Source organism: Ascidiella aspersa, chromosome 1 (genome assembly GCF_963924565.1).
Source record: "Ascidiella aspersa chromosome 1, kaAscAspe10.2, whole genome shotgun sequence".
Taxonomy (NCBI): Eukaryota; Metazoa; Chordata; class Ascidiacea; order Phlebobranchia; family Ascidiidae; genus Ascidiella; species Ascidiella aspersa.
Window position 1 is genome coordinate 6,903,646 of NC_139447.1, and position 27,791 is coordinate 6,931,436.

The 27,791-nt window shown below is 38.5% G+C and overlaps 1 protein-coding gene across 1 annotated transcript; it reads left to right on the forward strand.

Annotated features, from left to right (window-relative positions):
* On the forward strand, window positions 1-27,412 carry LOC146166829 (SCO-spondin-like). Its single transcript, XM_083385098.1, has 29 exons — window positions 1-855; window positions 1,063-1,130; window positions 2,804-2,923; window positions 3,688-3,966; window positions 4,618-4,703; window positions 5,100-5,185; window positions 5,476-5,578; window positions 6,904-7,075; window positions 8,156-8,314; window positions 10,104-10,304; window positions 11,204-11,362; window positions 12,271-12,579; window positions 13,550-13,680; window positions 14,336-14,516; window positions 15,192-15,325; window positions 16,043-16,223; window positions 16,845-16,978; window positions 17,622-17,799; window positions 18,174-18,314; window positions 18,536-18,575; window positions 19,524-19,788; window positions 20,757-20,865; window positions 21,364-21,492; window positions 22,032-22,247; window positions 22,707-22,853; window positions 23,602-24,151; window positions 25,107-25,195; window positions 26,042-26,155; window positions 26,993-27,412. Exons 1-29 carry the CDS (start codon window positions 839-841, stop codon window positions 27,124-27,126), a joined length of 4,632 nt encoding a protein of 1,543 aa, XP_083241224.1. The 5' UTR covers window positions 1-838; the 3' UTR covers window positions 27,127-27,412.
* Window positions 27,413-27,791: the final 379 nt, after the last annotated feature.

Below are 27,791 nucleotides of genomic sequence, written 5' to 3' on the forward strand. Positions count from 1 at the left end.
TGGAAGTGATTGAAATGTCCGCATATTGGAAATTTAACCTGAGAATTTATCTAGAAATCGTTGATAGATTATAAACTTAACGAATCAATAGATATGTCCTCATACTGAGATTTACCCTGAGAATTTATCTAGAAATTGTAAATAGAATATTTAAAACGATTGTACCCAGCTCTATGTTTGAAACGTGATAGCAATTTACTCAAAATAAGGTTGAACATGAGGTGTTGACTAGAAATCGAAGGGAATCGCAAAATTCCAGCTAACAACGAATTGTACATCTTAAACAACATTGTTTAAAATGCAATCAAATTAGGATTTAACTTGAAATTTTAACCTTAAATTGCAGCTAATCTATAAATCCCAGGTAAAAATGGATTGTAGGTCAAACGAGAGTGTTTAAAGAGTGTTCGGGATTGAGCTCGAACTTACTGCTGTAAAAGTTGACGGTAGACCAAGCGTGCGGCATTATACAGCGATAAAACAGCTTGAGAAATCGTAGAACGATGCAATGTGACATATTAGCGTTGTGATGTAAACAACTACCAATTTTGGGAAATGCGATCAACGAAAATAGTTTTTGAAAAATGCGATCAACAAAAATGATTTTTGGAGATTACCATCAACGAAATAAAGCCACGGCGCTGTGTGTCTGTTCGTCAGTCAGTTGTTATTAGAGTTTGAGCAAAACGAGTCCTTGTAATCTAATCTTGACGTTTTGTTTAGGTTACAGTCCGTGTAGATCCACCCTTTCGCACGTGGCATCTGCATAGACGTATCGCTGACTTTTAAATACCCTTTGAAAGGTAAAAACGAATTTTAAGAGGAGCCTAAACTCAACATGGCAGGTTTTAATAGGTGAGTTAAAATGTTCTACCTTTTACTTCAATTAAGTGTTTTCCACACTGACAACAAAGTTTGCACCACGTCTTTGTCTTACTAAGTTATACTCAAGCTATATTTATCGCAATAAAATGCTTTCCAGTTCCAATTACTTTGTGACAAAACAAAATTTTACCCATGATTTGTATAAACCAAAATTTACCTATGACTTTTATATTTCAGAATATGTTTTTCACTTTCCCTTGTTTGTCTGCTGTGTTGCACAGGAGTTATTGGCCAGTTAACCAAAGGTATGCTCCTGCTTAAGCAATATCTAATTGAATTTTAGTTTTTTGTATTTAGTGTTTTTTAAGATTTTTGTAAGATGTAAATCTAAATTTACGCAATTTTTTAACACATTTTAGATATGTATTTTTTTTTGGATAATTTGCCCTCTTTTTGAAAAAAAATAAAATTATTGATCCTCCGAGGACTCAAATGCCAATGCGTCCTCCTTATGTACTTTTTTGTATTCTTGCTTATCATTGTAGGAAAACTCTATTGCTAGGCGACTTTTCGCTATGTGACAATGTTAAGTCGAATGACTATTTTTTAACAGAAAGAGTTGTAAAGTATTTTTTCTTGTAATTTTTCGATTGAATAAAAGTAAACACCAATTATTTATAGTGTATATCCATATGAAATCGCCTCGTTTGTGAGTCTTATTTGCTGATATTTTCGCCAAACATGCCTATGATTGTATAAAATAAGGTGGAAATTCATTTAAAATAAAACTCCTGGCCGGTCAAGTTATTGTTGGCATTTCAGAAACGTAATTAGGAGCTTCTACTTTACAAAATAAGCAACATTTATACATTTTCCATTGGCGAACGCAGTCATTACATTTATGTCATTTTCGCGGATTTTATCGGAATTTCACTTAGGATTGCGAATTTGGAGCCCGACTCGGAACTCAAGTAAGATTACTCGAGACTGCGCGAGTTCTTTGTCAAACGTGTGCCAACGCAGTAGCAAATTCGCAACATATGTCGCACACTGTAAATCTTAAAGGTGGAATAGTTTAGGTGGAAATATTTTCCTATCACGTTTTGTGGTTGGATAGATTTGTATGACACCGTTATAAATCGTCAACTGATTAAAGTTATTAGCCATCTCATCTTATTTACGGGAATGGTTGGAATACAGTGGGGTCAGACTTTATGTTTGCGCAGTCGGACTCGGGTTGTCTTCAAAAAACGACTCTGCATCCCAGATTATGATATAATTTGGGAGTATACTTTTTAGTAATTTTAGTAAGGTAACGCTGGAAAAAGCGACCATCAGCTTATGTGCCTGAAAAGCTAACTTTTTCTATCGTTGAACTCCGTAGGTCAATGTATAGTGCCAACGTACTTTACTATTGATTTCGTAAGGCAATGTGACTAAATCACTACCAAACAAGGACCTTAGTGTTTCTTTTCTTTAAGACAGGAATACGCAATAAGTTTGTGCGTCGCAAAATTACTAGTCCCAAACTTTTCGCCACCTAAATAATAGCTTTTTTCAAACTGAACTTTTTTCCGTATTTATCATGCGGCTTGTGCTACCTGAAACTGTGGTCGAAAAGTGACCCTACAATCTTGGAGAAATGTTTAATTTTGATTTTAAATATATTTTTGTTTCATGTTTATAAATAAGGAAATTGATTTAACATATTAATTTAAGGCAGTTTGGTGGATCGCATTGGCAGTGGTAGCTAACTCAATTTAATAATTTTCACATATTCGCAACAACAATAATAATGCTTTTAACGGAAATTCCCTTTAAAAAAAATAGAATAATTAATCATTTATGCTAGACGATTAACTTTATCGAAATTCGTTTATTTTTAAACGTTTTCGTCTGTACACCGATTAATAATATAATAACGCCAAAAGAAAAAATCACAGGCGGGCATTTAAACCGGCTGTCTGCATTTGTCTAGAATGCAAGGAGCAAGATTGGTGCAATTTGTTCAAGCGATATTGCCAGCCAGGCTTCAACCAGGCCAGCATGTTGAGGAATTGCCCGGCGACCTGCGGAACATGCAAAGTCGAGAGGGACTGTAAGTGTTTGGCATTTTGTGTTCAAAATTAACGCCAGTCTAAACACTTTAAAATTCTGTAGAAGTAAAACTCCGTTGACTTGTAGTTTTGTCCTCTTTTTGGGCGTTGAAAATCAGGCAGGCCTATAGTTTATGTTGGCTTGTAAGAAACGTAATTAGAAGCGTGTACTGTACAAAATAAGCAACATGCATACATTCTCCATTGGCGATTGCGGTCCTTACACTTATGTCATTTGCGGTGATTTTCTTTAGCGGAATTATAACCAGGGTTGCGAAGTCCGAGCCTGACTCTGAACAAGTGAACGTGTAGGAACCGATAGTTACATTAGGCACCGATCACATATATAGGTACCGATCATTAGTAGCGAAACCGTCTCTTCTATAGATTTCTTGCTTTAAAAGGAGTAGCCTACTTGAGATGTATAGTTTAGGGCTGCCTCAGCCGCCGTTTTTCAGGACGATTACTTTTGAAAGGTATCTCAATTTGTATCAATCGCCACATTGACAAGCCCTTCTTCAGATTTCTGGCTTTAAACAGTGTACCAGAAATGTATAGCTTAGGGCTGCCTCAGCCGCTTTTTTTAAGACGATTACTTAGGCTCTGTCTTTATTAAGGCCCTTTTCTCAGTCAGAATAAAACATGTACGAGACCTTTGCTATTTGACCGCATTCTCAAGGCTTCCATTTTTTTTAAGATAAAGTAATAAAAAGTAAAGAAAGTAAGTAGGGTTCGCCCCATTTCAAGCACTGCTTCGTTTGTGCAGCGCGTTGCGACAAAGACAACGGGGGCTGCGAGCACCTCTGCTTCGCGAACGCCAGGGGCGAGTTGGAGTGTGCCTGCCAGTCGGGCTGGGCGCTGGACGCGAACAACAAGAGCTGCAGCGACATCAACGAGTGCCTGAGCGGAGAAATATGCAAATCGTTCACCGACCCCTTTTGCGTCAACTTGCCCGGCGGCTACTACTGCTCCAGCCACAGCTGCGCCTCTACCCATGGTCAGATAAACCGCTACCGAAGTGAGGAGTGCTGCAGCATGCAGACCGGTGAGTCAGTCGAGGACGGCGTTTTAGTTTTTCGACTGTGGTCTGAAAAAGAACACACGATAAGATCTGAAAAGAAACAATGTTTTAAAAAGTCAACATCCAACACAGGCTCAGGGGGCTGTCCGGATGTGACGTGGATGATAGCGTAGGCCAGTAAGGCTTGATCACACACATATGTGTGTTAACATCTGTGATCTAGCCCTTTTGTCCGATTATGAGCAAATTCAACTAAAAATTAACCAAAAAAATCATGTAGCAATCTAAATATAATTTTACGTGCAAGACTTGACATATATCTAAATTGTAAAATAAGATGTTAAGTAAAAACGCTTTATTTCAACCCATGTCATTTGACTTAAGAAAGTCCAAGTCAAGTCATCTATTTAAAAGACTTGTAAAGTCAAGTCATTTTACCAAAAGGAATTACGTTAAGTCAAGTCATTTGAAAACAGCAACTTAAGTGCACTTAATTCAAGTCATTGATTTGCTCAATGATTTAAGTCCAAATCAAGTCATTTGTCTAAAATACTCAAGTCAAGTCATTTGAAAACAGCGAACTAAGTGCAATTAAGTCAAATCAAGTCATTGACTAAAGTCAATACAATGCTGTGAATAACCGCACCGAGACCTGATTTTTTTATTTCCACGTAGAGTACCCTTGCGGACGGGACGGCGTGGTTGGAACAAAAAGAATTGTTGGCGGAAGGAATGCCACAGCGGGTGGCTGGCCGTGGATGGTGAGAAATTAAACTACTGACTTCCTTAAGTTGATACTTGGCTTCGCCGCAAAATGAACCCTTAAAAGAAAAAAGAAACGATCGTCTATATCGGTGATCGGCAACATTTTTTTACATCGCGGACCGCTTTAAAAGCACTTTATCACGGACTGGCCATTAAAAACAAATGTTTTCAGTTATGGAAATTTATTACAACTTTGATTCAATAAGAACCGTGAGCTTGTTTTGCGGAAAGTCCTTCAGAACTTAATAAGACAACAATGTTGCATCATAGTAAAACCTAATATAATAATATAATAAAATTACACAAGACAAATATTTGTAGACCTTACTCACCATCTTTCCACATAATTTACACCGGTGACTATTTTTCTAACATTTTTTTTATCTTTCCAGGTTTACATATTGATTAAGGGAAAAATTTTGTGTGGAGGAACTCTTATCAGTCCAAACTGGGTGATAACAGCTGGCCACTGCTTTCTGTAAGTTGCCGTTTGAACTTAGATATAATTGAAATATAGCACACATATAGGCGGGTTAATTTACATAAGTCAATACACACGACGACATACATGGAAATTCATCTAATTATACCTTACCCCAGCTTTATGCATATTATCTGCAAATGGGTCCACAAATCGCATAAGGGGAAAAACTCCTCTGTGTTTATAATAACTCACAAGGTTTAACCGTACGAAGTTTCGCTCATAAAATGTTAAAAAAAAAAAAACTCTCTTGATTCTGACGATTTAATTAAATTATTTTCTTGCAGGCAGTTCAACAACAGTGACACAGTGAAAACCTTTTTCGGTCGCATGAAACCAACTGCAACGTTCGCTGAGGAACCCCATGTCCAGGAAAGAGACGGAGTCGAGGTAAAATGTTTTTCTTTTCAAAAGCGTGAAACCCCTCTTTTCCACGTGCGTTAGGTTTCGTCAAAAAACTCGGGTTAAAATAAGATTTGTTTACGTTCCCTCATACAGCAACATATTCGTCTTTTGATAATATTATTAATGTTATTATTAATTATATAGATTGACATGAGTTCTGACGTTAATGTTCTGCTTAGCTAAAGTTCTGTATAAACTTATAATATTATATAAAACTGTATTATTAATCAGTATATTTTACGGCCAACCAAACGAGTAAGCGAATAAACTTGCAGATTACATAGCAGTGCGGTACAACATAGCAGCTTCGAAGTTACCGAACAATTCCACTTGATAACCGAGTTTTGCCAAGTTGCTGAAGGTTTCACTTTCTATTGTTGATCGACACTATTTTTCTCTCCTTACTTTAACACTGAGCCTATACAGGCCACAGTTGAATATTTTTAACCTTCAACACTTCGAAAATTCATGAACACCATCCGTTATACTTGGAAAAAACAATTATATTTACCAGACAAACACTGCAATCAATGAAATGTGTCTTAAATGCAATTCCTAGGGCGTCATACCGAACTTCACCACGTTTTAGCTATGACGAGTTAAAAATGAACGTAGTGTTCTAAAATACCCTGACCGAACTCAAGAGCTTGGTAAATGGTAGTTTAATACTAAGGTAAAATAACTAAATAAAGATAAAAATAAAAATGACAACAAATGAAAGCGAGACTTCGACCAATTGTCTTTACGAAAACTCTTACTGCTCTGTAGCGCATAACCTCTACAATTACACTGAAAATTCACATAGTTTAAACAAGTTGTTCCTATGACTACTGTATAGAACTAACGATCTTAAAAACTAAAGAAGGCTGACAATTTCTGATCGCAGCCGATACTTTATTCTAACTGGTATTATCAGTAGGCTACTTGCAAGATACTAAGGTGGTATTAGTGCCGATCCGTTACCAAATCAATTTAGGGAATATAACTATGACAGTGCAAACCTGTGCAGTGTTTTTAATTTAATTTTAAATAGACGTAAGTATATCAAAAAAAGAGGTCGATACCTCGAGGTAACTGAACTTTCGAACGCTAAAGAAAATTTGGCCCTAACAACCTGAAAATAAACCTTTGAACGAATCAATATCTCCTCCTTTCCTGTTTGAGCAAAGAAATGACGCCAATTGGTAATAGATTGGATCGTGATACTTTTTTCCGTTTATAGAGTATTGGTATCGTATTAAAATATCAAGCATCGCAAATTCCAATTAACGCTTATTTTGTAAAGTCTTTTTACCCAACATACCTTGTAGGTGATCTTGCATCCTAACTTCAACAAATCGAGGTTTCCATACCACGACATCGCGCTTATTCGACTGAGCAGCAACGTCACCTTCAACGACTTTACTGCGCCAGCTTGCCTGCCTAATGGCGAAAGACCTGAAGTGGGCAGGCAATGTTGGGCGGTCGGCTACGGAACATTGTGTAAGTCGCCTGTTTTTTTGAGAGGCAGGGCTGCGGAGTCGGTTAAAAGTAACCTGATTCCGAATCCGGACAAAAAATTAAACCCCAAAATAGTAGACCCACAATGGAAAAATATAAACAAAAAAACATGACAAAAAATCCAAACCCTACCTTAACCACGACCTCAAAGCTAACTTTGAATCTAATTTTAACTCTTACTTTGATCGTGTTACTCGTGTTATTACTTTTATTTATTTATTTATTACTTGTGTCCTGTTGCTCCGAACGGATACGACTATATACGTAACATATGTCTATAAACTGTTGCTACCAGTCATAGCAATACAAATCAAAAAAAACAGCTCCTCTGGCAATTTTAATTCATGACCAACGTTTCGGCAACCTATGCATGCTGCCTTCGTCAGGGTTAATGACACTGAACGCTTGTACAATAAACGGAAACACACACGAAGGAAAAAAAAGCACAAAAAACGCGAGCAACGAAACGATAAGAAAACAAGCAACGAAACGATAAGAAAACAATTAGCGATAAACCTTCCGTGTATTGTACAAGCGTTTAGTGCAGGGGTTCTTAAACTTTTTTGACCGCAAACCTCTAAAGATTTTATTTGCTCTGCATGGACCACGTTAGGGAAAAAAATTTTTAGAGATGATGTCGTAAATTGACGTAACAGTACAAATAAACTTTAGAAATCTGCTGTTTTCGGTCCAAAAAATGTGAAAGTGAAATGGAGTCTGAATACATTCAATGCAATTAGGCTTTCATGGACCCCCTAAAGGGGCTTCACGTACCCCCAAGGGGTTCATGGACCCCGGTTTAAGAACCCCCGGTTTAGTGTCATTCAACCGGACGAAGGCAGCATGCATAGGTTGCCGAAACGTTGGTCAAGAATTAAAATTACCAGAGGAGCTGTCTTTTGATTTGTAAAATATAAGTATTTGAAGTTAAGCGGCACATTCAAATGGATAATGAAGTAAGGCTAAAATCAAGGCAAGCCCAAAAGGCAGCAAAGACGGCAGATTTTAACGATCCACAAGCGCTGGAGCCAAATCATCATGAAAATGCCTTTGTTTTTTCAGCTTACCGTGGAAGGGCCGCTGATAGTCTGCAGGAAGTTGACTTGCCTATCGTGTCCCACAACAGCTGCCGAGGGACCTACGCCAAAACTAAGTACCCCCTGAACGACAGAATCATGTTCTGCGCTGGGCACAAATTGGGTGGCAAGGACGCTTGTCAGGGTAAGTCAGTGATTCTCAACCTTTTATGGCTTACGGCACACCTCGAAAATAATAAATTAATTTTCGGCGCTCCGACTGGAAGTATTTTACTGCAATGTCACTATAAATGGAACAACACAATGAACTTAAAACGAGCAGGAAAATGTCATTCGATATAATGGTCTCTAATCGTACACATAGTTGTTTTAAGAAGCTTACCAATTGAGCAAAAATCAGATTGTTAAAAATTCTTAAAACACCTATCCGCACCCTTAAGCATTAGAAAAGGCACACCAGGGCGCAGCGGCACCCCTGTTGAGAACCCCTGGGGCAAGCGCTTGAACTAAATCTGTAGCTATAGATGGTGACTTCGATTCTGTGCCTTATTGGAGTCGCAAAGGACTTATCTAAGTATCCGATCGTATGTTAACAACTGAAAGGCTATAGTACTTTTTATGGTAGTCAACTGAAGTAAGTCTATGAATCAAGGGTTTTGCTGTAAATGAGGCCTGGCTATCAAAGTATAATCGCGGTGTCATTTCAACTTAAGACATTGGCTATACCGGAACCGTCAATCTATAACAACTTGGCCACGCAAAAAAAGTATACCATCTGTGTCGTTTGGGTTAGTCAAAGTTCCAACTTTAAAAAGACGAAGAAGGGGATTTCCGAACTGGGGTTCGCCTAACAAGTCTGAATCGTCGCGATTAGGCCAACAATAACTTTTTACATCTATTAGTAGTGCGCTTTTCATGACTTTAGATATTCAACTGTCAAAACTAACAAGCAAAATCCCCAAGTGAATTGCACATTACTTGTGGACGACGAGAAATGTGCTGTTAAACAAGAGGTTCTAAAACTGGAGTCCATGAACCCCTTGGGGGTCCGTGAACTAGTTTTAGGGGGTTGATGAAGGACTAATTAAAGAACTTGTCTAGTGTATATTTAAGTAATTAATTTTTCAAAGGAAACACTTTAATTAAAAAAAAACGGTTTTGCACTGAATGCATAGTTAGACTCCATTTACCTTTCACATTTTTCGGACCGAATTAACAGAGTTATGAAGTCTATTTGTATTGTGACGTCATATTATGACGTCATATCATGACGTCATTTTGGAGCATTTCTTGCCTACCAGGGTCCATGCAAAGCAAAAAAAAAGTTTAGGGGTCCGCGGTAAAAAAAGTTTAAGAAGCCCTGTGTTAAACAATTATACTAATGTGACGACCAGGTTTTATAAATTAATAGGAGGAGGAGACCTACAATTAAGTGTGGCCCTAGCGAGAGAGCATTGGTAGACATATGCATCAAACTATCTTTTAAATTAAGTCAATTATCTTTCTTTGTATTTCCCTATAGTTTAAGACAGTGTTTGTTTTTTTTTAGTGATCGTACCCAGCATTCATAAAAAAAATTTAGCATTCAAAAAATTTTCTTGTACCCCCCGTCTACAACGGTCGACAGAAGTAAATAAAATTGTAACAATACAAATTAAACGCAGTGAAATTATAACCTACGTGAGCACGCACTAAAAACAGCCTTGTAAGTTCAACAATATATTTACAACACACAAACAATTTACTAATGGCTGTTTTGTTGTTGCTTTTCGCAAATTATGCATTCTTCACAAATAAGGCTAAAGAGCGCATAGTTTCACACTACATGTCGTAGCCCCTTCTTTGGTGCTGCGTACCATCAAGGGGTACACGTACCCCTGGTTAGGAACCCCTGGTTTAAGAAATAATAGCTGGTAAAATCACTATATAGAGCCAGTAGAGAAATCTCAAACTAAACACCAACCTTTAAACAGGCGATTCCGGCGGCGCTTTGATCTGCCAGCGTTGCAGCTCGTGTGCCTGGTACATTGCTGGCGTGACCTCGTTTGGCCGAGGCTGCGCAAGGGCAGGAAGCTACGGCGTCTTCACCGACGTGGAAGTATACGAGGACTGGATAGGTCGGATTACCGGTTTGGCGGTGAACAAGGACAAAGTGTGCGGAAGGCCGCCGGCAGGTGGGTTATGCTTTACTGCAGCTATCGCCTGCCCCTTAAAAAATGAATATATTAGGTGAACAACTGAAGGTAAATAACAGTGTTGTAAACAAGTCATTTTGAAATTTAAGTCCCAGTCACGTCTTTTGAAAAAAATAACAAGTTAAGTTCCTTTCCAAGTCATCGGTTGCGCAAATCAAGTCCCTCGTCCGATTATAAGCAACAATTTAACTAGAAACACAAACGCAATGTACACTTAAGTCAAGTCAAGTCATTTTGGTCATAGGACTTAAGTCAAGTCAAGTCATTTTGGTCATAGGACTTAAGTCAAGTCAAGTCATTTGAAAACAAGAACTTAAGTGCTCTTAAGTAAAGTCAATGACTTAAGTCATTACAACACTGGTAAATAAATTCTTAACGGTAAAGCAAAGTTTGTCCCAGAAACTTAAATTTAAAAAGTTTAAATGTTTCAATTTTAACTAAATTTGCACGATAAAGAAAGCTAGCAAACAAGTAGCAATTTTAACAGTTCCCTTCGTCTAATTACATTTGCAATCGCAATAGTAAAGTGTCGCTTCTATCAAACAAGAAACACTTTATGTAACAAATTTTATATAGACGAAATGCAAGCCACACAAGCAAGGCGGATCCAAACTTCCTCCAAAGTTCTTCATATCACACTTTTAAATGTTCTGCACAGCATACTGCAATTAAAAGGGTTTTGGCTTCTATTGGGTCATAATTATTGCAACTAATTTACAAGTCGAGGCCTTGTCAACAAAATAACGTTAAATTGCTAAAATTGGTAAGCGGGCCGCCGAAGGCAAGCGAAAAGTCGAGCTCAAGAACTTACTAGTGAGCTTTTGATCAAACTAATTACATGATCAGTGACCCAGGTAGTGTCTTTTATCCACTCGTAGTCACCTGGACCAAGTGGTCGTCGTGGTCCTCCTGCTCAAGGTCCTGCAACGGAGGAACGCAGAGAAGAACTAGGTCGTGTCCTCGCGGAAGAGCTGGGGTTGCTCCTTGCACCGGAAGCGAAAACGACTCGCAAAACTGCCAGCCCCAGGACTGTCCAAGTTAGTTTTGGCTGTTGGTTTTGTCGAAAAGTTAAATTAAACCAAACGTTGATTAAATTTTAATCTAAACGTCGGTTTCATACATCGCTCACTATACAGAGTGGGCCAAAAGTAGGCTTACAGTATTAAAAAGAAGGGGTTGGATCTAAAAGTAAATTTATAGTTTTGGGGTTCTTTTCATACACCTTGTTCTTTACAACACCCCACCAAAATTGTTTTAATAAACACTCTCCAAAGTTAAGTTGTTCGTCCTAATGTCCAAGTTAGGTTATTTGCCCTAAAGACTTAAGTCGGATAAAGTTATTTAAAAAAGGTGTCTTATATCCACTTAAGTCACTCATTGCAATATTGCCAGGAGCACATCGATCGATAGAAAATACTTTCTGTTTTAAACGAGGTTGAGGGCCGACGCTTACATCATTAGTTAGTTGGTTAACATATTCTTGTAAATGTCGAGGGTGTAACGTTTGTTTTACTTTTACAGATTTAAATCACAAGTTGCAATCTTTTAGAAAGCAACATTAACTGTTTTTGCCAAATCGAATCAATATTTTATGAGTTTTTAGCGGTGTGAAGTTGATATGCTGCTTAATATCACATACTCATACCCAATAACTTACACTTGCACTCACAATTGCATAAGACAAACTTAGACTCATAATCACTCTTACATATACACCTAAACTCTATTTCACACTCACATTCACATAATTACCTTAGAAGTCACACTCGCACTCAAATTGATAGTCACACTAACATTCGCTCCTTACACTCACATATTCACCTCGGTAATCACACTCACACTTGCATAAACAATAACCCAACTGCATTCAAAGGTACACCCAGACACAGTAACAGCATTTCGCCCTCTTGAGTCATACCAAAAAGTATCATTGTTCCACTTTCAGGATGGGGATCCTACGGTTCCTGGTCATCGTGTGACGTCACTTGCGGCGGGGGCAAGCGGACCCGGACCCGGCCCTGCAACGGGGGAAACCCCGGGGACGACGGGTGCAACGGGGAAGCCGAACAGTCGGAGAACTGCAACGCGCGCAGCTGCCCCACCTGGGCCACGTGGGGCACCTGGACCGACTGTTCGGTGACGTGCGGAGGGGGGCAGCAGGAGAGGACAAGAAGCTGCCGTCACGGTTCGCCCGGAGCTGCTTGCGTCGGAGATCGATCTGCGAAAAGAAGTTGCCAGCCACAGTCTTGTCCACGTAAGTACAAAATAATCTACTGCCAGAAATCATTTTCTAAAAAGTGTAAATTTGTCGTTTCTTGTCGTTTAAATCAGTGCTTCTTAAACGTTTTTAGTTTTGTTCACTCCTAGCATCTATCCTCAGATTTCATTCACCTTTGTCTCATGTTATGATAAAACTATCTCGTTCCGAGGATTTTTGCAAAAGTGCCAGTAACTTAGCATATACCAATTAAGAATCGTTACAAGGTTTTTTTCCGATTTTAATTAATAGTTCTTAAGATGCGAAAAGGCTGTATACCCGACTAGAGTTACAATAAACGGCACAGACTGTACGTATAGTGCAGCCTTTCTTAACCTGGGGTAAATTTCACCCAGGGGGTAAATTTCCTCGTTTTAGGGGGTAAAAACGCTATCAATCAAAATATCCACATCAGTTGGCGAGACAGAAAAATTGTGCCAACTGTAGTTAGTGTTAGCCTACTTTCCGAGTTCAGCTTAACTGCTAATTCGAAGGTAGCCTATAGCAGACTATATTGATTATTATCGTTTAGGGTCGGTAACGTTATGCTTCGCTAATTGATACGTTTTATATGTTAGTTACTTTATTGTTACGTCATGTATGAGCACCATTTTATATATTGGGTATAAATCTGATAATCGTCTTTGCTAAAAGGGCAAAACATACAAAAACGTTTAAGAACCCCTGGTATAGTGACTTCGGCATTCTTTTTTCAAATTAGTAGAATTATTTGGGCGCCGCACGATATTATTAATGAGACCAAAAAAAATTGATTTGCGATTGATTAAATTAGAAGAAACTATTTTGTTATGTTTTTACATAACTGTGTTTATTTTAATTAATATTTGACATAATGCCCTGTTACTGTTTTTTTTTTCGGTTTCTAAAGAAGTGTAACTAAATCTTGATCACACCCGTTTTGGGTTGTAGTACAATGGTTTTAATAACTGTGTTTTTCTCATTTCAGACATGGGCAAATGGACACCTTGGGGTACGTGCAGCAAATCTTGCGGCACCGGCTCGCAGACCAGAACGCGAACTTGTGTGAACGGTAAGCTCGGAGTTGCCGGCTGCACAGCGCCAAGCTCTCAGGACCAGGTATGGGAAACTACAGTGTTGTAATGACATAAGTTAATTAGTGTTAATTATTAGTTAGGTTACTGGTCATAATCGGACTAGTGTACCAAAGTTAAAATGGGCAGAACATTACATTCTTTGAGAAAACTGGAAGTTACAAACGTTGTCGAAAGACGTAATAGGAGATAAGGTGGACAGAAAATACAGTTGGGGTCAGATCAGAGCCACATAGGCCCTTAAGAGTTAAAATATTTTCGAAAAAGTGTGTAGGGTACAGTTGAAAAATAAAACTCAAGATTTGCTTCTTTGCCATCCTTGAAGTTAAAATTTGAAGCAAACTTTTTCTAGCACATTAAATTGATGTTCTTTTCTTTTTGAAATCAATGTTTTAATTTTGTGTTAAATTTGCTTTTGTCGATTGGCAATGCTTTTGTTTTTGCCATAATTTACCTACTGTTCAGTTTTGTTTTTGATATCTAACCTAGAATTGCATTGATACAGGGCAAAACAATCAAGGCCAAAGTAGTAAAACGTGTGTCATTTTGCAACTCACATAAAAAATATTGTTTATAATCATTCTTTCTTTCAAATTTACACACTTGTGTCTTTCTTTTTTAACTGTTCATAGTAAGCATCAAGATAAAGTCATTACCCACACTTTCTTTAAATCCGTCAGGAGTGCAACGTCATTGTATGTGGAACTTGGGACAAATGGTCGAACTGGAGCCCGTGCCCGGTCACGTGTGCCGGTGGCAGCCAATCAGCGCGCAGAAGATGCGTTGGCGGCACGGTCGGAGAAGGGGGATGCCCCGGGAAAGAGACACGTTCACAAGACTGTTCACCGCAGCCTTGTCCAGGTATTTATCAGTAAAGACATAGTTTTGTATGGGATAAAAAGCGTCTTTAAAACGAGGTTACTCTACAAAGTTGTGCTAACTCTGGCCGAATTCGATTTCAGCTCTGTAGTTGACCAATACATACTTTGTTTACTTAATACCCGATTGTATTTTGTCTCTAAACGGTAATACCCAAAACGGGTTTTCCCTATCGTAATTGGTTGAGCTCTCCTTGACTGAAACATATAAACGGGCGAATAATCAATCATATCCGCTTTTTAAATGAAAAGCCATCTTGAAGTCGGTATTAGGCTACGTTGTCTGTATAAAAGGTATAGTCTTACCGAAAACTGACAGCATAGCAGTTTTCATAAATCATTGAAAGTACAGTTGTATATCTTTTTATTGAAGATGCCGTCACCCAAACTGCTAGTTCTGCCAAAACTACCATTAATTTCTAGATGTAGATATTGATTATAAAGGGTATGTATAACTGATAAATATGCCCGAACTAACATAGGTTGGTGAAACTCTTTGTGTGGCGCATCTGAATGATAAAAAAATGGAGCCATTCAAACACAAGGGTTGCCACTTCTACTCTGACTAACACGCAAAACACAAACAAAACCCAACATGATGTGCCTAAACCTCTCTTTGATTTAATCTAGTAAACAACTGATGGGCATTTTTTTTCAGTGTGGGACAAATGGTCCAGGTTCTCGGATTGCGGCGTTTCTTGTGGAGGTGGAAAGAAAACGAGGACTAGAGTTTGCAAAAATGGCGACGTTGGAATGACCGGATGTCACGTTGGAAAAGCCCGGATGACTGTGGTATGGCTAGGGATGGCCTGTGTTTCACATTTTATTCCAATAACCGATAATTTGGGGGTAAAAGTACTTTTGATCGATCCGACACCCAATGTCGTCATTACTGTGACAGCAAATACCAATTTAAATGCTTTTAAAATTGACAACTGTTCAGTTCTCAGAAAATTTACTTTTGAGAATAAGGCTAAGTTACATGAGACTTTATATCTTCGCTTTACTGAGATAGGAGAAAACTGTGCATTCGATCGCAAACCATACCTGAATAAAAAAATATATATTTTGTATCTGAACGGCAGCAATATCTAGTGCAAATACCAAATATCGGGTATCAGTTCGAATCTGATGTTCATTTCGATGTTTATACGCCTTTAGGGCAAAAAATTACGATTGTCCAAAAGCAAATGACATCATTGCTATTGTTAAATAGTCAATATTGATAAAATTGAAACGTACAAACTTAGCTTTCCAGGTTGAAAGGCGGGTTGTAAATTTGCTTGCTGTTTTTAAATTAAGAAAACATGAGTGACTGCTGTGTGTTCTACCGCTTAACAATGGCCCCCAGTCATTTACGAATTTGATATCGGATCAGCACCGATAGCATCTTAGTGTCAGACGAGGAGCCATAGTACATCATTTTACATCTATAGTACACAATTCGATGTAATCCGACATCCCTAATCATAGCCGTGTAATTTACCGAAGAGCTTCTTCCTCTTTTAGACCTGCAACAGCCAGTCGTGTCCCTCCTTCACCGATTGGTCGAACTGGGCGGAATGCTCTGTGACGTGTGGCGGCGGCAAGCGGGGATCGCGACGCACGTGTCAGCACGGAACACACGGGGTTAAAGGATGCATTGGCCCACTTACAAGAAGCGAAAACTGCAACAGCAAGAAATGTCCAAGTCAGTTCCACTTAAAGAGTGCTTCGCCATTTTGGGCCGTATTACCGTAATAAGACTTTACACTGGAATAGTGGGCGCTTTTTGAAACGTGTTGGTGTACCTGAACTTAAATTGGGCTTATATATCACCACGACTATATTTAGGCTTCGGAGATTATGGTAGTTTTAAAAACAACAATTATCTTACCTTTTGAACTTGAAGATGTAATAAAATACGCCATTCGTACATTAAAACCATGTAGGCACAGCAAATTTAAAAACAACTTATTTTAAACGAATAAATTAATTTTCGTGGATTTTTGATATTAATATTGGTGCCTTTAATAATTTTATTCTCAAGTGTTAGGCAAGAACCGTTTTAAAAACTGACCTCACAAAAATAATTTAAAATCAAAAAATCAAAAACACACCTTTACGCCAGTGTATCAACATTTAGCGTATCTATAATGGGAATAAGGCACATTTGCTCTCATTTATTATATTAATTTGGTAAAAACGTACGTATATATTTGCATAGAGTCGTCAGTCACGCGATTGAAGTTGTTGGATTTTTATTACAGCAATCTAGAATTTTTGCTACATAATAAAAATGCGGACGCCCTATAAGTTTAACGTTTTGTAGGGTGGAGCGGCTATGGACAATGGAGCACCTGCACGAAAACCTGCGGCTCAGGGGAACAAACTAGAACGAGGAGCTGTGAGCACGGAAACGTTGGACAAACCGGTTGTCACATCGGCACCACCAAATCCGGACGGGTGAGCGATTTGCAGAAACAAATGTGACGGTGGTTCGCTTGAAATGTTGAACCCAAAACCCCGAATAGGGATTTGAACACTTGACATTTCATTACCGATACCGATACCCAATATTTTGGAATAAAACTTTCGCGATCCGTTGCGATACCTAATGACGTCATCACTATGCACAAACAAGGAAAATATACGTAATTGATCGCTCAACGGGGATTTATTCAGGTTTGAAAGCAAACTTTTTTTAGGAAAATTAGGGATTATCTCAGTTGTGCTCGTATAAAAGTGAATGAGGATACCATGTTTAATAGTTTAATATTTGTCAATGATTTTCTTTAGCATGATGAAGTTTAGCTCTCATTAAATTGTTAACTTACTATTTTCTGAAAAAAAAAATACCTTTATACGTGGAAATTACTCATGGATAAAATGTCCATAACAATTGGCATGGTCGGAAGCGAAACCATCTTTATAGCGTTGGACAAGTTGCGATACTACCACTTGGCATCGGGTATCGGATCATGTGGAACAATTATTTTGGTATTAGAGCATACCAGAGGAACTTATTTTTAGTTCTATACCTTGAAGCAACAGTATATTTATTTCACCATATAAAGGCTAAAAACTTACTGTTCCACATGTGCTGCAGGTTTGCAACGACCAGCCGTGTCCGGAGTGGACTGCATGGGGAGACTACTCGGCTTGTTCCCTCACGTGCAACCCCGGCGAGAAGACGCGATCGCGTACCTGCAGACACGAAACTGCGAACGCAAAGTGCCCGGGAAAGGCGAGCGAAACGGTGGCATGCAACGAGGGAAATTGTCCTGGTACGTCGTTTAAACCTTTAAGGATATTTAGATTTATTTTCCGCTGAAAGCACATATATAATATATATATATATTATATATATATGACTTTTTTTATATGTATACCAAAATTTGTAAAGCTTCTTATTATTTAAAGAGCGGCAGCGGCCCATGGGGTTGCAGATAGAATATGTAAACGATAATGAACTTTTTCTAAATTAACTGAAAAAAAGCATAATACTAAAACTTGCATATTACAACTTCCTACTTATTTTTTGGCACCAAAAAGTAATGTGCGGTAAAAGGGCAAAGATAGTTATGCCACTGTGACATTTACCATTACACAATTTAAAAATAGAATGAATTTATAAACTTTTCCATTTGTTTAAACGCAGCTGAATATGGCGATTTCGGCAAATGGGGTGATTGCTCTGTGTCTTGCGGTCCTGGTTCTCAGACACGAAGCAAGCCTTGCATAAAACATTGCACGAAAGACCTATCGGAAACGAGAGACTGCAACAAGGGGAACTGTCCAGGTTTGATAATAATTATTAAATGAATGAGTTCATTTTTAAACTATTAGTGACCGTTTTTTTAGGCTTGCTTATGCTCCTTTGGTATAGGTAAACAATCCTCACGGCCACTTGTAAAAATCGCTGGTTGCTAATTACGTGATACCATGGTTCACTCGTGTTTAGCTTAAGACTTGAGTTGTCTATAAATTCGGTATAAACCTAACATCTTCGTATCATAATAGATTTTCAACTTCCATTAGCTTTCAAAATTCTTGACTTCATGTTGGTTTGCGTCGTTTTTTTATTTATAGTCGTTTTTTCACTTTAATCTGCATTTTGAGCTCTTTTTGATTTATTAGTGACGAAACACATTCAGCAAAACGTTTCAACCTGGCTTAAAAAGAAAATTTCAACAACTAAACAATTGAACTATCATGTGTAGGCTAATACCTCAGTTAAAGTTGTTTATCTTTGCATTGTTTTGCCATTTTAAATAGTGTTTTTCTGTTTGTTTTATTCCTTTTAACAAACTTTGCCCCAGTAGTATGTACTAAGATTTTGTTTTTTTTAATTTGAGTTTTTAGACTTTCTATAGGATTTTTATGTAGCTCACTATACTAACAGCAACAAAGCCAAAACGTTCCGCACGCTCACAGGATTAATTTTCCCTTTTTTAGTAGTAATTTAAAATGGCGAAAAAAGGTCACGAAAAAACAAATTATAATAGAGTAATCAGGTGACACTGTACAAAGACAAATTGTACAGAATTCGTGACAAGCTTTCGCACAACCTTGCTTCATCAGGTCAAACTAGAACTTTTTTCTTTAAAGCTTGTCGAGAATTCAATACAATTTGTTCCGCTGACGCGCATATAAACAATAAAACTCATACAAACAAATATAACTCGTATGCAAACAATAAAATTCAAGTTTAAAATCCCATGTAAAGCCAGTAGGCTATCAGACATTTTTTAAAGGAATATATTTCGCCTATACTGGCATCGTCGGTTTCTTGATTCGAATGATTCATTAGAATTAGACAAATACGTCCATTTACAGAAATATAATAGGATACTTTTCACAGTGTTGAATTCTTGCACAACCGTACTTCATAAGGTCAAAGTAGAATTTTACTTTGAAAAAGCTTGTCGAGAATTCAATACAATTTGTCTTTATAAATAGTGCCACCTGATTACGCTATTTAGAACTAGACTAATACAACCATTTACAGAAACTTTAATAGGATACTTTCCGCAGTGTTGAGCCAATGGTCGCAGTGGCAAGCGTGTAGCGCCACGTGCGGAGCCGGAACCCAGCTGAGAGAGCGAACTTGCACCGGGACGGCCAGCTCGGGCGATTGCAACGTGGAGTTAACGGCCGAACGGCGCTGCTTTATTGCTTGCTGGGGTCCCTTTGGCCCTTTCTCGGCCTGCAGCGTCACGTGTGGAACCGGCGGCACCAGGGCCAAGACCAGGACTTGCAACGCAGACCCCCTTGTGAGTATCCAAGTCATCGGGCCAGTGCCATGCTCATTGTAGCCTAATAGTTCAATGTGCTAACGGCTAAGCACCAGTTTCGGGTTCACCGCTTGTAAACTTGATGTAGGCAAGGCAGGCCAACGGAGTCGGTTTAAAATACCCCGTGTCTGACTTTGGCCAACTGTGCATTTTCGTCAAGTCCCGAGTCCGGCTTCGACTCTGCAGCCTCTATTTCACACATATACGTAACTTTATTAAGGTGTATATTTGGTAATCCACTCATTGGGTGTCATATAATTCATCTACCTACACTAAATGGTTGGAAAATATTCCACCATGCTATTCCGCCTTCACAATTTACATTCTGCGGTCTTCAAAGTTCCTGAATCGGGTACTGCGCATGCACAATGCACATGTCGGACTGGAGCATATGTTTTTATGTTGTCTTACCTGAGACCCGAGTTTTTTATTCAAAAATTTCAAACGAATAAACGTTGTTTCAAGGTTTATTAAACGTTTTGTTACTCAAAAATATCGACCTTGTTTATGTTTTCTTGCTTACAAAACGCTCAGTAAAATAATTGGGTAGCTGCGAAAAAAGTTTAAGAAACACTAAAAAGTGCATTTTTGGTATTTTAAATATTGAAGGACAAAATTAGAATTGACTGGCCCGAAAGAATGCCCTACTAGAGGGGTTGTGAATATTTGTGAGCGATTTTTTATGTTTTTTTTGTTTTTTTGATTATTGTTTTTATTAATATATAACCAAGCAACGTTACTTACTAATAAATATGACCAAATCTCTAGAATGACAACTGCCCGCTATTTACAAGCTGTATCATTACACAGCCTCTTTATTTATTCGAAATTGGTTTCCAGTATACGTTTTGATTAAACATTCGTTTTTTTTTAATTCTCGAACGTCATGTTGAATCCATTGCGAATTTCGTGTCCTGATGCGTTTTAACTTGCTGTTTTTCACACAGGACGCTTCTAATCCTGGATGCAGTGGTTCAGCATCGCTAACTGAAAGTTGCGGAGAGCCTTGTCCGACGAGTTGGGGCCAGTGGGATCAATGGTCGCAATGCACGGCCAGTAAGTGTACAGCATTTGATCAAGGCTAAACAGTGTGTTTAGTCAGCCTGTATTGGTGTGTGATATTGATAAATCGTATACTGAAATGTGTGCGATTTCTAATATATTAATAAAAGCAACAGTTAAAATTACAAAATATTTTGCGTGAAATCCCTGCAAATTTTTTGTCATTTATAGACTAATTTGATGGAAACATATTAAAAGTAACCATAATCCTACAAAATTTTGTTAGTAAAACAAACCAAATAATAACACAGGCAAACAAATTACGAAAACAGTTATATCAATTTCAAACAAATAACGAGATATTAAAACAGCCTTACTTAAAAGTTAAGTCTCGAAGTTAAGTCTTCGGCCAACGAAAAACTGTTTGCTTTTACAAACAATGCTTAGGATACCATTATGTTACCACCATTTAACGACTTGCTGTAGAACATACAGCTTCGTGCAAAAGCGACGCCCTAAAAAATCAGATCTCAAATGATTATCTTGTTGCAGCTTGCAACGGCGGACTGCGCAACCGGCAGCGGCCTTGCGATGGGGGATCACCCGGTTCCCAGGGGTGCCACCCCGCAAAGGACGCGAGACAAGAGAGAGCGTGCAACGTGGCGGATTGCCCCGTGCGAGGTTTGAACAGAACGAGTATCTTTGACTTTGATTTCTCTGAACCGCCATAAGTTTTATATTTTTGTTTAGCATATTGGTTATCATACGCGGGGTCACAGTACCTTTAAAATGTTGGTGCGGGCGAAACGCCTATCTATTGCTTCCCCTTAACTGAAATAATGAAATAATACCTTCCCATCCTTGAGGACACAAACAAAAACGCGTCATCCCATACTGACACTCTTTTCGTATGTTTTACAAAGGCTGTTTTTAATTAAGATCTGTTGAGTTGCACAGTAGTATAAATTGTTATATACTGCTGTTGTTATAGATTACTGTAGGTTCTGTGCATATTTTTAAAATTCGTTCTGTTAATATAGTAGTGAAACACCAGTTCGACTTACAGTGCTAATCCAAATTCTACTTGAATATGTTCACAACGAACCATTTTTGTAGCTATTTTGAAAATTTTGGTATTTTGTAACTAACGAAAGAAATAAAATAGCGACATGCTATACTAAAAACTCTAATTTATCGGTATCGCGAGTGATATCAATAAAAACCTCTGTTTGGCCTCCAGCACGGCATTTTCCGTGAGGCAACAAAAAATGTGCGAAATCGTAGGAAGAATCGCTTTAACTTTCCGTTTTATTCCACAGAGTGTAGAGACAAGTACGTGGGTTGCCCAGGCTTGGCGAGTACTTACTTCACCATGTGTGCGGACCGAGGTCCGTATGCGTTGGAAAACTGCGCCGCTACCTGTGGATATTGCAACGGTTAGTTTCCTCCGCGTTTTTCACGAGCAAGGTTGCTGAAAAAATGATTGTTTTGGTGTTTGTTTTAAAAATAAAATTAGGTTTTTCACCGGCCACCAGAATCTGTTTCAATGCTTAGGGTTTACAGTGTTTAATCATGCAATAAATTTTACAGAGACGAACAACATTTCAAGTATATTTGTTCTTTTATTTCAATATTTGAAGTGGTCTTTTAGCTGACCGCGACATTTCTCCTTTAGTTTGTTTCTTATAGGAATAATTATTCATATATAAACAAACAAAAAACTTGTACTAAATGCCTTAGCCTATAATTCTAGTTTATTTAAACCGAAATTAAAACAGTGATTTAATAACTTTGAACAAACAAGTAAGGTTGTAATAATTTGAACGTATGACTAAATGGGAAAGCAAATAAATGAAGAAAGACTCCTCCATTAAACGGAGTGTTTTTCTTTTTAGTTCCGCCGAGTCAGTGGGGCCCCTGGTTGGCTTGCTCAGAAACCTGCGGCGTCGGATACCGTCAGCGGCACCGGACCTGTGGAACCAATCCCACCTGCACTTGGCCGCTGCAACAGACGGAAAGTTGCGATGCTGGAACTTGCGACGGTGAGGATTTTTCTCTTTCTTTGTCGTTTTTCTTTTTCTCTCTCTTTCTCTCTCTTACCCCTTTTCTCTTTTCTTCTCTCCTATTTCTCCCTCATTCCTCTCTCTCTCTCCTTCTCTCTCTCTCTCTCTCTAACTCCTTCTCTCTCTCTCTCATAACTTCTACTTTACAGAAGAAGTTTAAGTTTTTTGCTTATCTTGTTGCCATAACCCAGGGGTAACCAAACTTTTTTCACAAAGAGCCGTTTAAATCTAAGGCCTGGCGGTTGCGGGCCGGATAAAAATGATTGTATTAGCCTTATTTGTCTTAATAAGTATAAAACACAGGAATGATTATCAAAAATATAAATCGAAATATAAGAGCTTGATGAAATTGTTGTTTGGTTTAAAATTTCATTACACTGTAATACCAACAGTATTTTTGAATCATTAGTATGCCGCGGCCAGACTCTCGACATACTCAAAAGACAATTTATTGTAAACTTCTAAGCCAGAAGCGACTGTTCGTCATATGAGATTTTAATTGGTGCTGTAACTTTCCTGCTTCTGTTTTTGTCGAATAGGTTTTATAAAAAATATTTTTGTATTCATAGTAATGATAACATTTCAAATTCCCCTCCGTAAAAGTATTTCATTTTTTGGAAAAATAAATTTGTTTCTTAAACTGCTACAAAACCAAACGTTGTTTAGTCTAACAACGTTTGATGAGTTGTTGACATCTCTGCTAACGTCGTTCACATCCTTCCCTAAGGTTTTACGCAATGGACAACTTGGAGCGATTGCCCAGTAAGCTGCGGAGGAGGAAGTCAGTCGAGGAGCCGGACTTGTCCTCCAGGAACTCCCTGTCTTCCGGATGCAAGCGGGACCGCGCTGGAGCAGACTCAGGACTGCGGAGTCAAGGTCTGCCCTGGCTCCTGGGCCAAGTGGAGCAAGTGGAGCACGTGCTCGAAGACATGCGGAAAAGGAGGACAGACGCGATCCCGTGGATGCACAGGGGGAACAGTAGGAGGACCTGGATGCTCGGAAAAACCCACGCAGAGTCAGGACTGCACTCTGACCGTATGTCCTGGACGGTGGGACGACTACAAACCGAAGGGGAAGTGCTCCAAGGATTGCGGACCCGGGCGCATCACAGAGGAGAGGACCTGCATCGGGGGTGCTCCGGGGGGTCCCGGGTGCCCAGGAACCGCGTCCCGACAGGTGGACTGTAACCTGGGCGCTTGCGTCACTGCTTGGCGGCCCTGGGGTTCCTGGAGCGACTGTACGGCGTCGTGCGGCGGTGGAACCACCAACAGACAAAGGTGCGACTTTAGTTTACCGTAAAAAGTCCATACTGTTCATAAAATAATGCTATTGATTACAACACATAAACCTTAAAGAGCAAATAACGTTTTTTTTTTAATTTTGGAAAAATCTTTCGGCACACAATTTACAAAATGACCCTAAGAGTTTTAAGTTTCAACTTTAAATTGCGAAATTGAATACCGTTTTATCTATGTTTTAAAAGAGTCTTATTTAAAAAAAAAAACTTTATTGGTTGTTTCGAAGTTTTGCATTGGCGAAGTAACCTGTGGGGAACAGAGGCAGGTGACATTTGCCTTGACGCCATTTTCCTAATTGAAAAGATGCACTTTGCCCGTTTAGCTCCAATGATTAGGAATCACAGGCTCGGTTAAATAGTTTTACCTCGTTGATTGTGTAAGTTTCTTAGCTAAAAATACTTGGCTGGGACTCCAAGCCTCGATGACCTCTGCTTAACATGACACTTCAGTTTCATGCCTGTAGCATTAAGTTCTTCTAGAACTGGACTTTATTCTTGCTTAAAATGTTTTTATCGAAATAGGTATAGTTTTGAAGATATAAAGGTCAAAAAATTGTTTTAAAATTGCTCATGACATACTATTTAGCAAAAATGTGAATCTGTACGGCTGCAGACCTTAAGGGAAATATAAGGTTCGCAGCAAGATTATAAGTTTAGGTTCACAGCAAACAGCATTATTTTACTATATTGTGGCAGGCTATGAATAACTATATACTCTCGCAAAGCCAGGGTATCGAATTATAAGTTTTGATGATCTTTGCTGCTGTACTACCCTATTTTTAGGTTTATATATTAAAAAACAATCATCGTGGCCAGCCTTTCAGCCTCCGAAAGCTAAAGCACAGGTGTTGTTCACTACTCTTTCCTCGATAATTGATCTTTCTGCAGGTTAAAACTTCGAAGTTCTCAGTAAAAATAACTATGGTCTTGTGCAGAACTTGTGCTCACGGAAGTCCGGGCGACGCCGGATGTCTCGGTAGCAACGAAGAGGAAAAGACTTGTAACAACGAAGTTTGTCAAACCGGTAAGTACAAGGGGCAAGGAAGGTTTTATTTGACAGGCGCCAAAATTAGTTATAGTTTAATCAATAAAAGATCCTTTGTTTAGGGATGGAACCAGGGGGGTTATCAGGCGATATCCCCTTTCAATTTGTTTAAACTAGACGATAAATGACGTTTTTTCAATCAATATGCTCATTTTTATGTTCCTGATGCGCCAAGTATATCGTTTAATTAAAGGTTTGCCAAATTAAACCAAACGCATTTTTTATTTCACCTGCATGTTTTAGCATAGATTTTCTATAAACCAACAGTGTTAATTTTTTTATATGAAATTTTTTTTTTATATAGTATTAATTTTTATATGACGTAACTTAATGACGCCATCCACTAAATTTCTATTCGGATCCGTCCTTATCGTCATTTTTTTTTCGACGTTTCGACGTTTAGTGAGAATGACACCGAACGCACAATTAGTCGAAGCGTTTATGAACAAAAACAATTACCAGGGACGATAGCTATGACATGCCTGGTGGCAACAGTTTATGTATATTTTTTTCATAGAATAGGTTTGTTTTGAACAAGAGTTCATGCCAAAGTCCCTTTTCGTACCTTTTTGTTTGGCTAAAATAACATTTAGATTTCGACCAAAGATATTTTCCTATCCTTTCATTTATTTCGCTGCAAATTTCCCCCAAAACACGACAGGCGGAAATCTCCGCAATTGAATTCTGACGTCAAAGTTGATAATCCATGCAGAAATTAGAGAAGAATCATCGTCCATACATGGGCGTCTTTAACACCCCCCATTCCCACATGTACATCGCCTTTTTTGCTTGGAAAACAAGTTTAAACAAAGCTGTATTTTTTAGGTGCCTGCTCCAACTTACAAGATGATCCTCTGAAGCTCTGTAATCCGGCTTGGTGTTTAAGCTTCATAGAGTACATGACAACAAACTGCGCCAAAACCTTATGCAAGTGCAGGGGTAAGTCAACTTTATGATTTTAAACAAATTGAAGAGCGCCGGTTCCCAATAATTTTTACATTTCGTCATCCGATACTGACACTCTTTTCGTATAATTTCAAAAATCTCTTTTGAATTGTTTTGTAAGCTATTTTACATTAATATAAGCTATTACAAACTGTTGTAATAGTTTGCTGTAGGATGTATACCTATTTTTTAACATTCAAGTGCTGATCATTGTTCTATATGTAGTACATATAGCTTTAATGGCCAAAAAGGGAAACAGCGTTGAATTGTGTCGAAATTAAAGTGAAATAATTTGCTTTTTTGCTTCCATGTGTGGAGCAAACATTTAACCCACAGTGAAACAATGCCTTTGTGTGTCTTTTTCGGTTTTCAGGGTGATTCGTTAGTGTTAGTCTGCGTGTAATTTTTAGGGATGTCATCACTTTAGCTTTTTTGTTTCATTTTCAAAGTGAATAAATTGATTTCCTTAACCCAGGGGTTCTTTTTTTACCGCGGACCCTTAAACATTTTTTGCTTCGCGTTGGACCACTATAGGCAAATTTCTTTTTAATGACGTCATATATGGCGTCACAATACAAATAAACTTCATAACTCTGTTGATTTTGGTCGTAAAAACGGTGAAAGTAAATGGAATCTAAATAGAGTCAGTACAAAACAGTTTTATTTTTAATTAAACGGTTTTCTTTAAAATAGAGAACAACCTAAATATACACTAATATTTACATGACGTCTTCATGGACCCCCTAAAACTAATTCACGGATCCCCAAGGGGTCTACGGACCCCAGTTTAAGAACCCCTGCCTTAACCCAATTCTTGTTGCTTTTGCGCAGAGAGCACGACAGGCGGGGTGCCTCCGTGTATGGACATTGGGCCTAATTGTGCCGCGAACAGGTTCTGGTGCAACAACCCGCTGTATTCTGCATCGTTGAGGGCGCAGTGTGCGAAAACTTGCGGCGCTTGCTAGAACGCTGGCTGTCGTCCGATGACGTCATCGACATTCGCGTCCGTTTTAAATCGCGCCTGGTTACACAACACTCACCGGCGCGCGATTTGCAGCCCCCCTTTTTTCTTTTATTTCGCTTTCGGGAAATGTAACTTAGCCATGATCACTACTCGGCTGGTCGAACTGAATATTTATTGCCATTTTGACCGATCGTACCTGATTCATAAACACGCGGCAAAAGCCACACAGTCATTTTATTTATGATTTTCGATATCTTGCTGCGAGCGAGAGGTACTGATTTTAATCAGTAGAAGAAACTAAGTGTAAAATTGAAAAACAAATTAAAAAAAACTCCCGTTACAAATTAAGAAATACTGTTGTTTTTGCCAGCCAACGCTTTTTATCTGAAAGAAACCTTTGTGCTTTTTATCGCCGTTCCGTTTGTTTTGTTCACGTGATCGTACAAAATAAATATATACACAATACCATTATATACGTCCTGGTGAATGTTATTTAAACAACAAAAGTGGAATTAAGTCATCGTTTTTAGACCTCATATTTTGCCAGAAAGGATTTATTTGATAATCGTCTTCGGTAAATGACGGACTTATAGTTACTTCACTCTTTAAAAAGATGTACGACTAACACGTAATCATTTCAAGTGCTTATAACTCAATCACTAAAAC

Coding starts and splice junctions, on each gene's coding strand:
- LOC146166829 (XM_083385098.1), top strand. Junction 1,131..2,803: donor TATTGGCCAGTTAACCAAAG/GTATGCTCCTGC, acceptor GCATTTGTCTAG/AATGCAAGGAGCAAGATTGG. Junction 18,576..19,523: donor TTCAAAATTCTTGACTTCAT/GTTGGTTTGCGT, acceptor AACCATTTACAG/AAACTTTAATAGGATACTTT.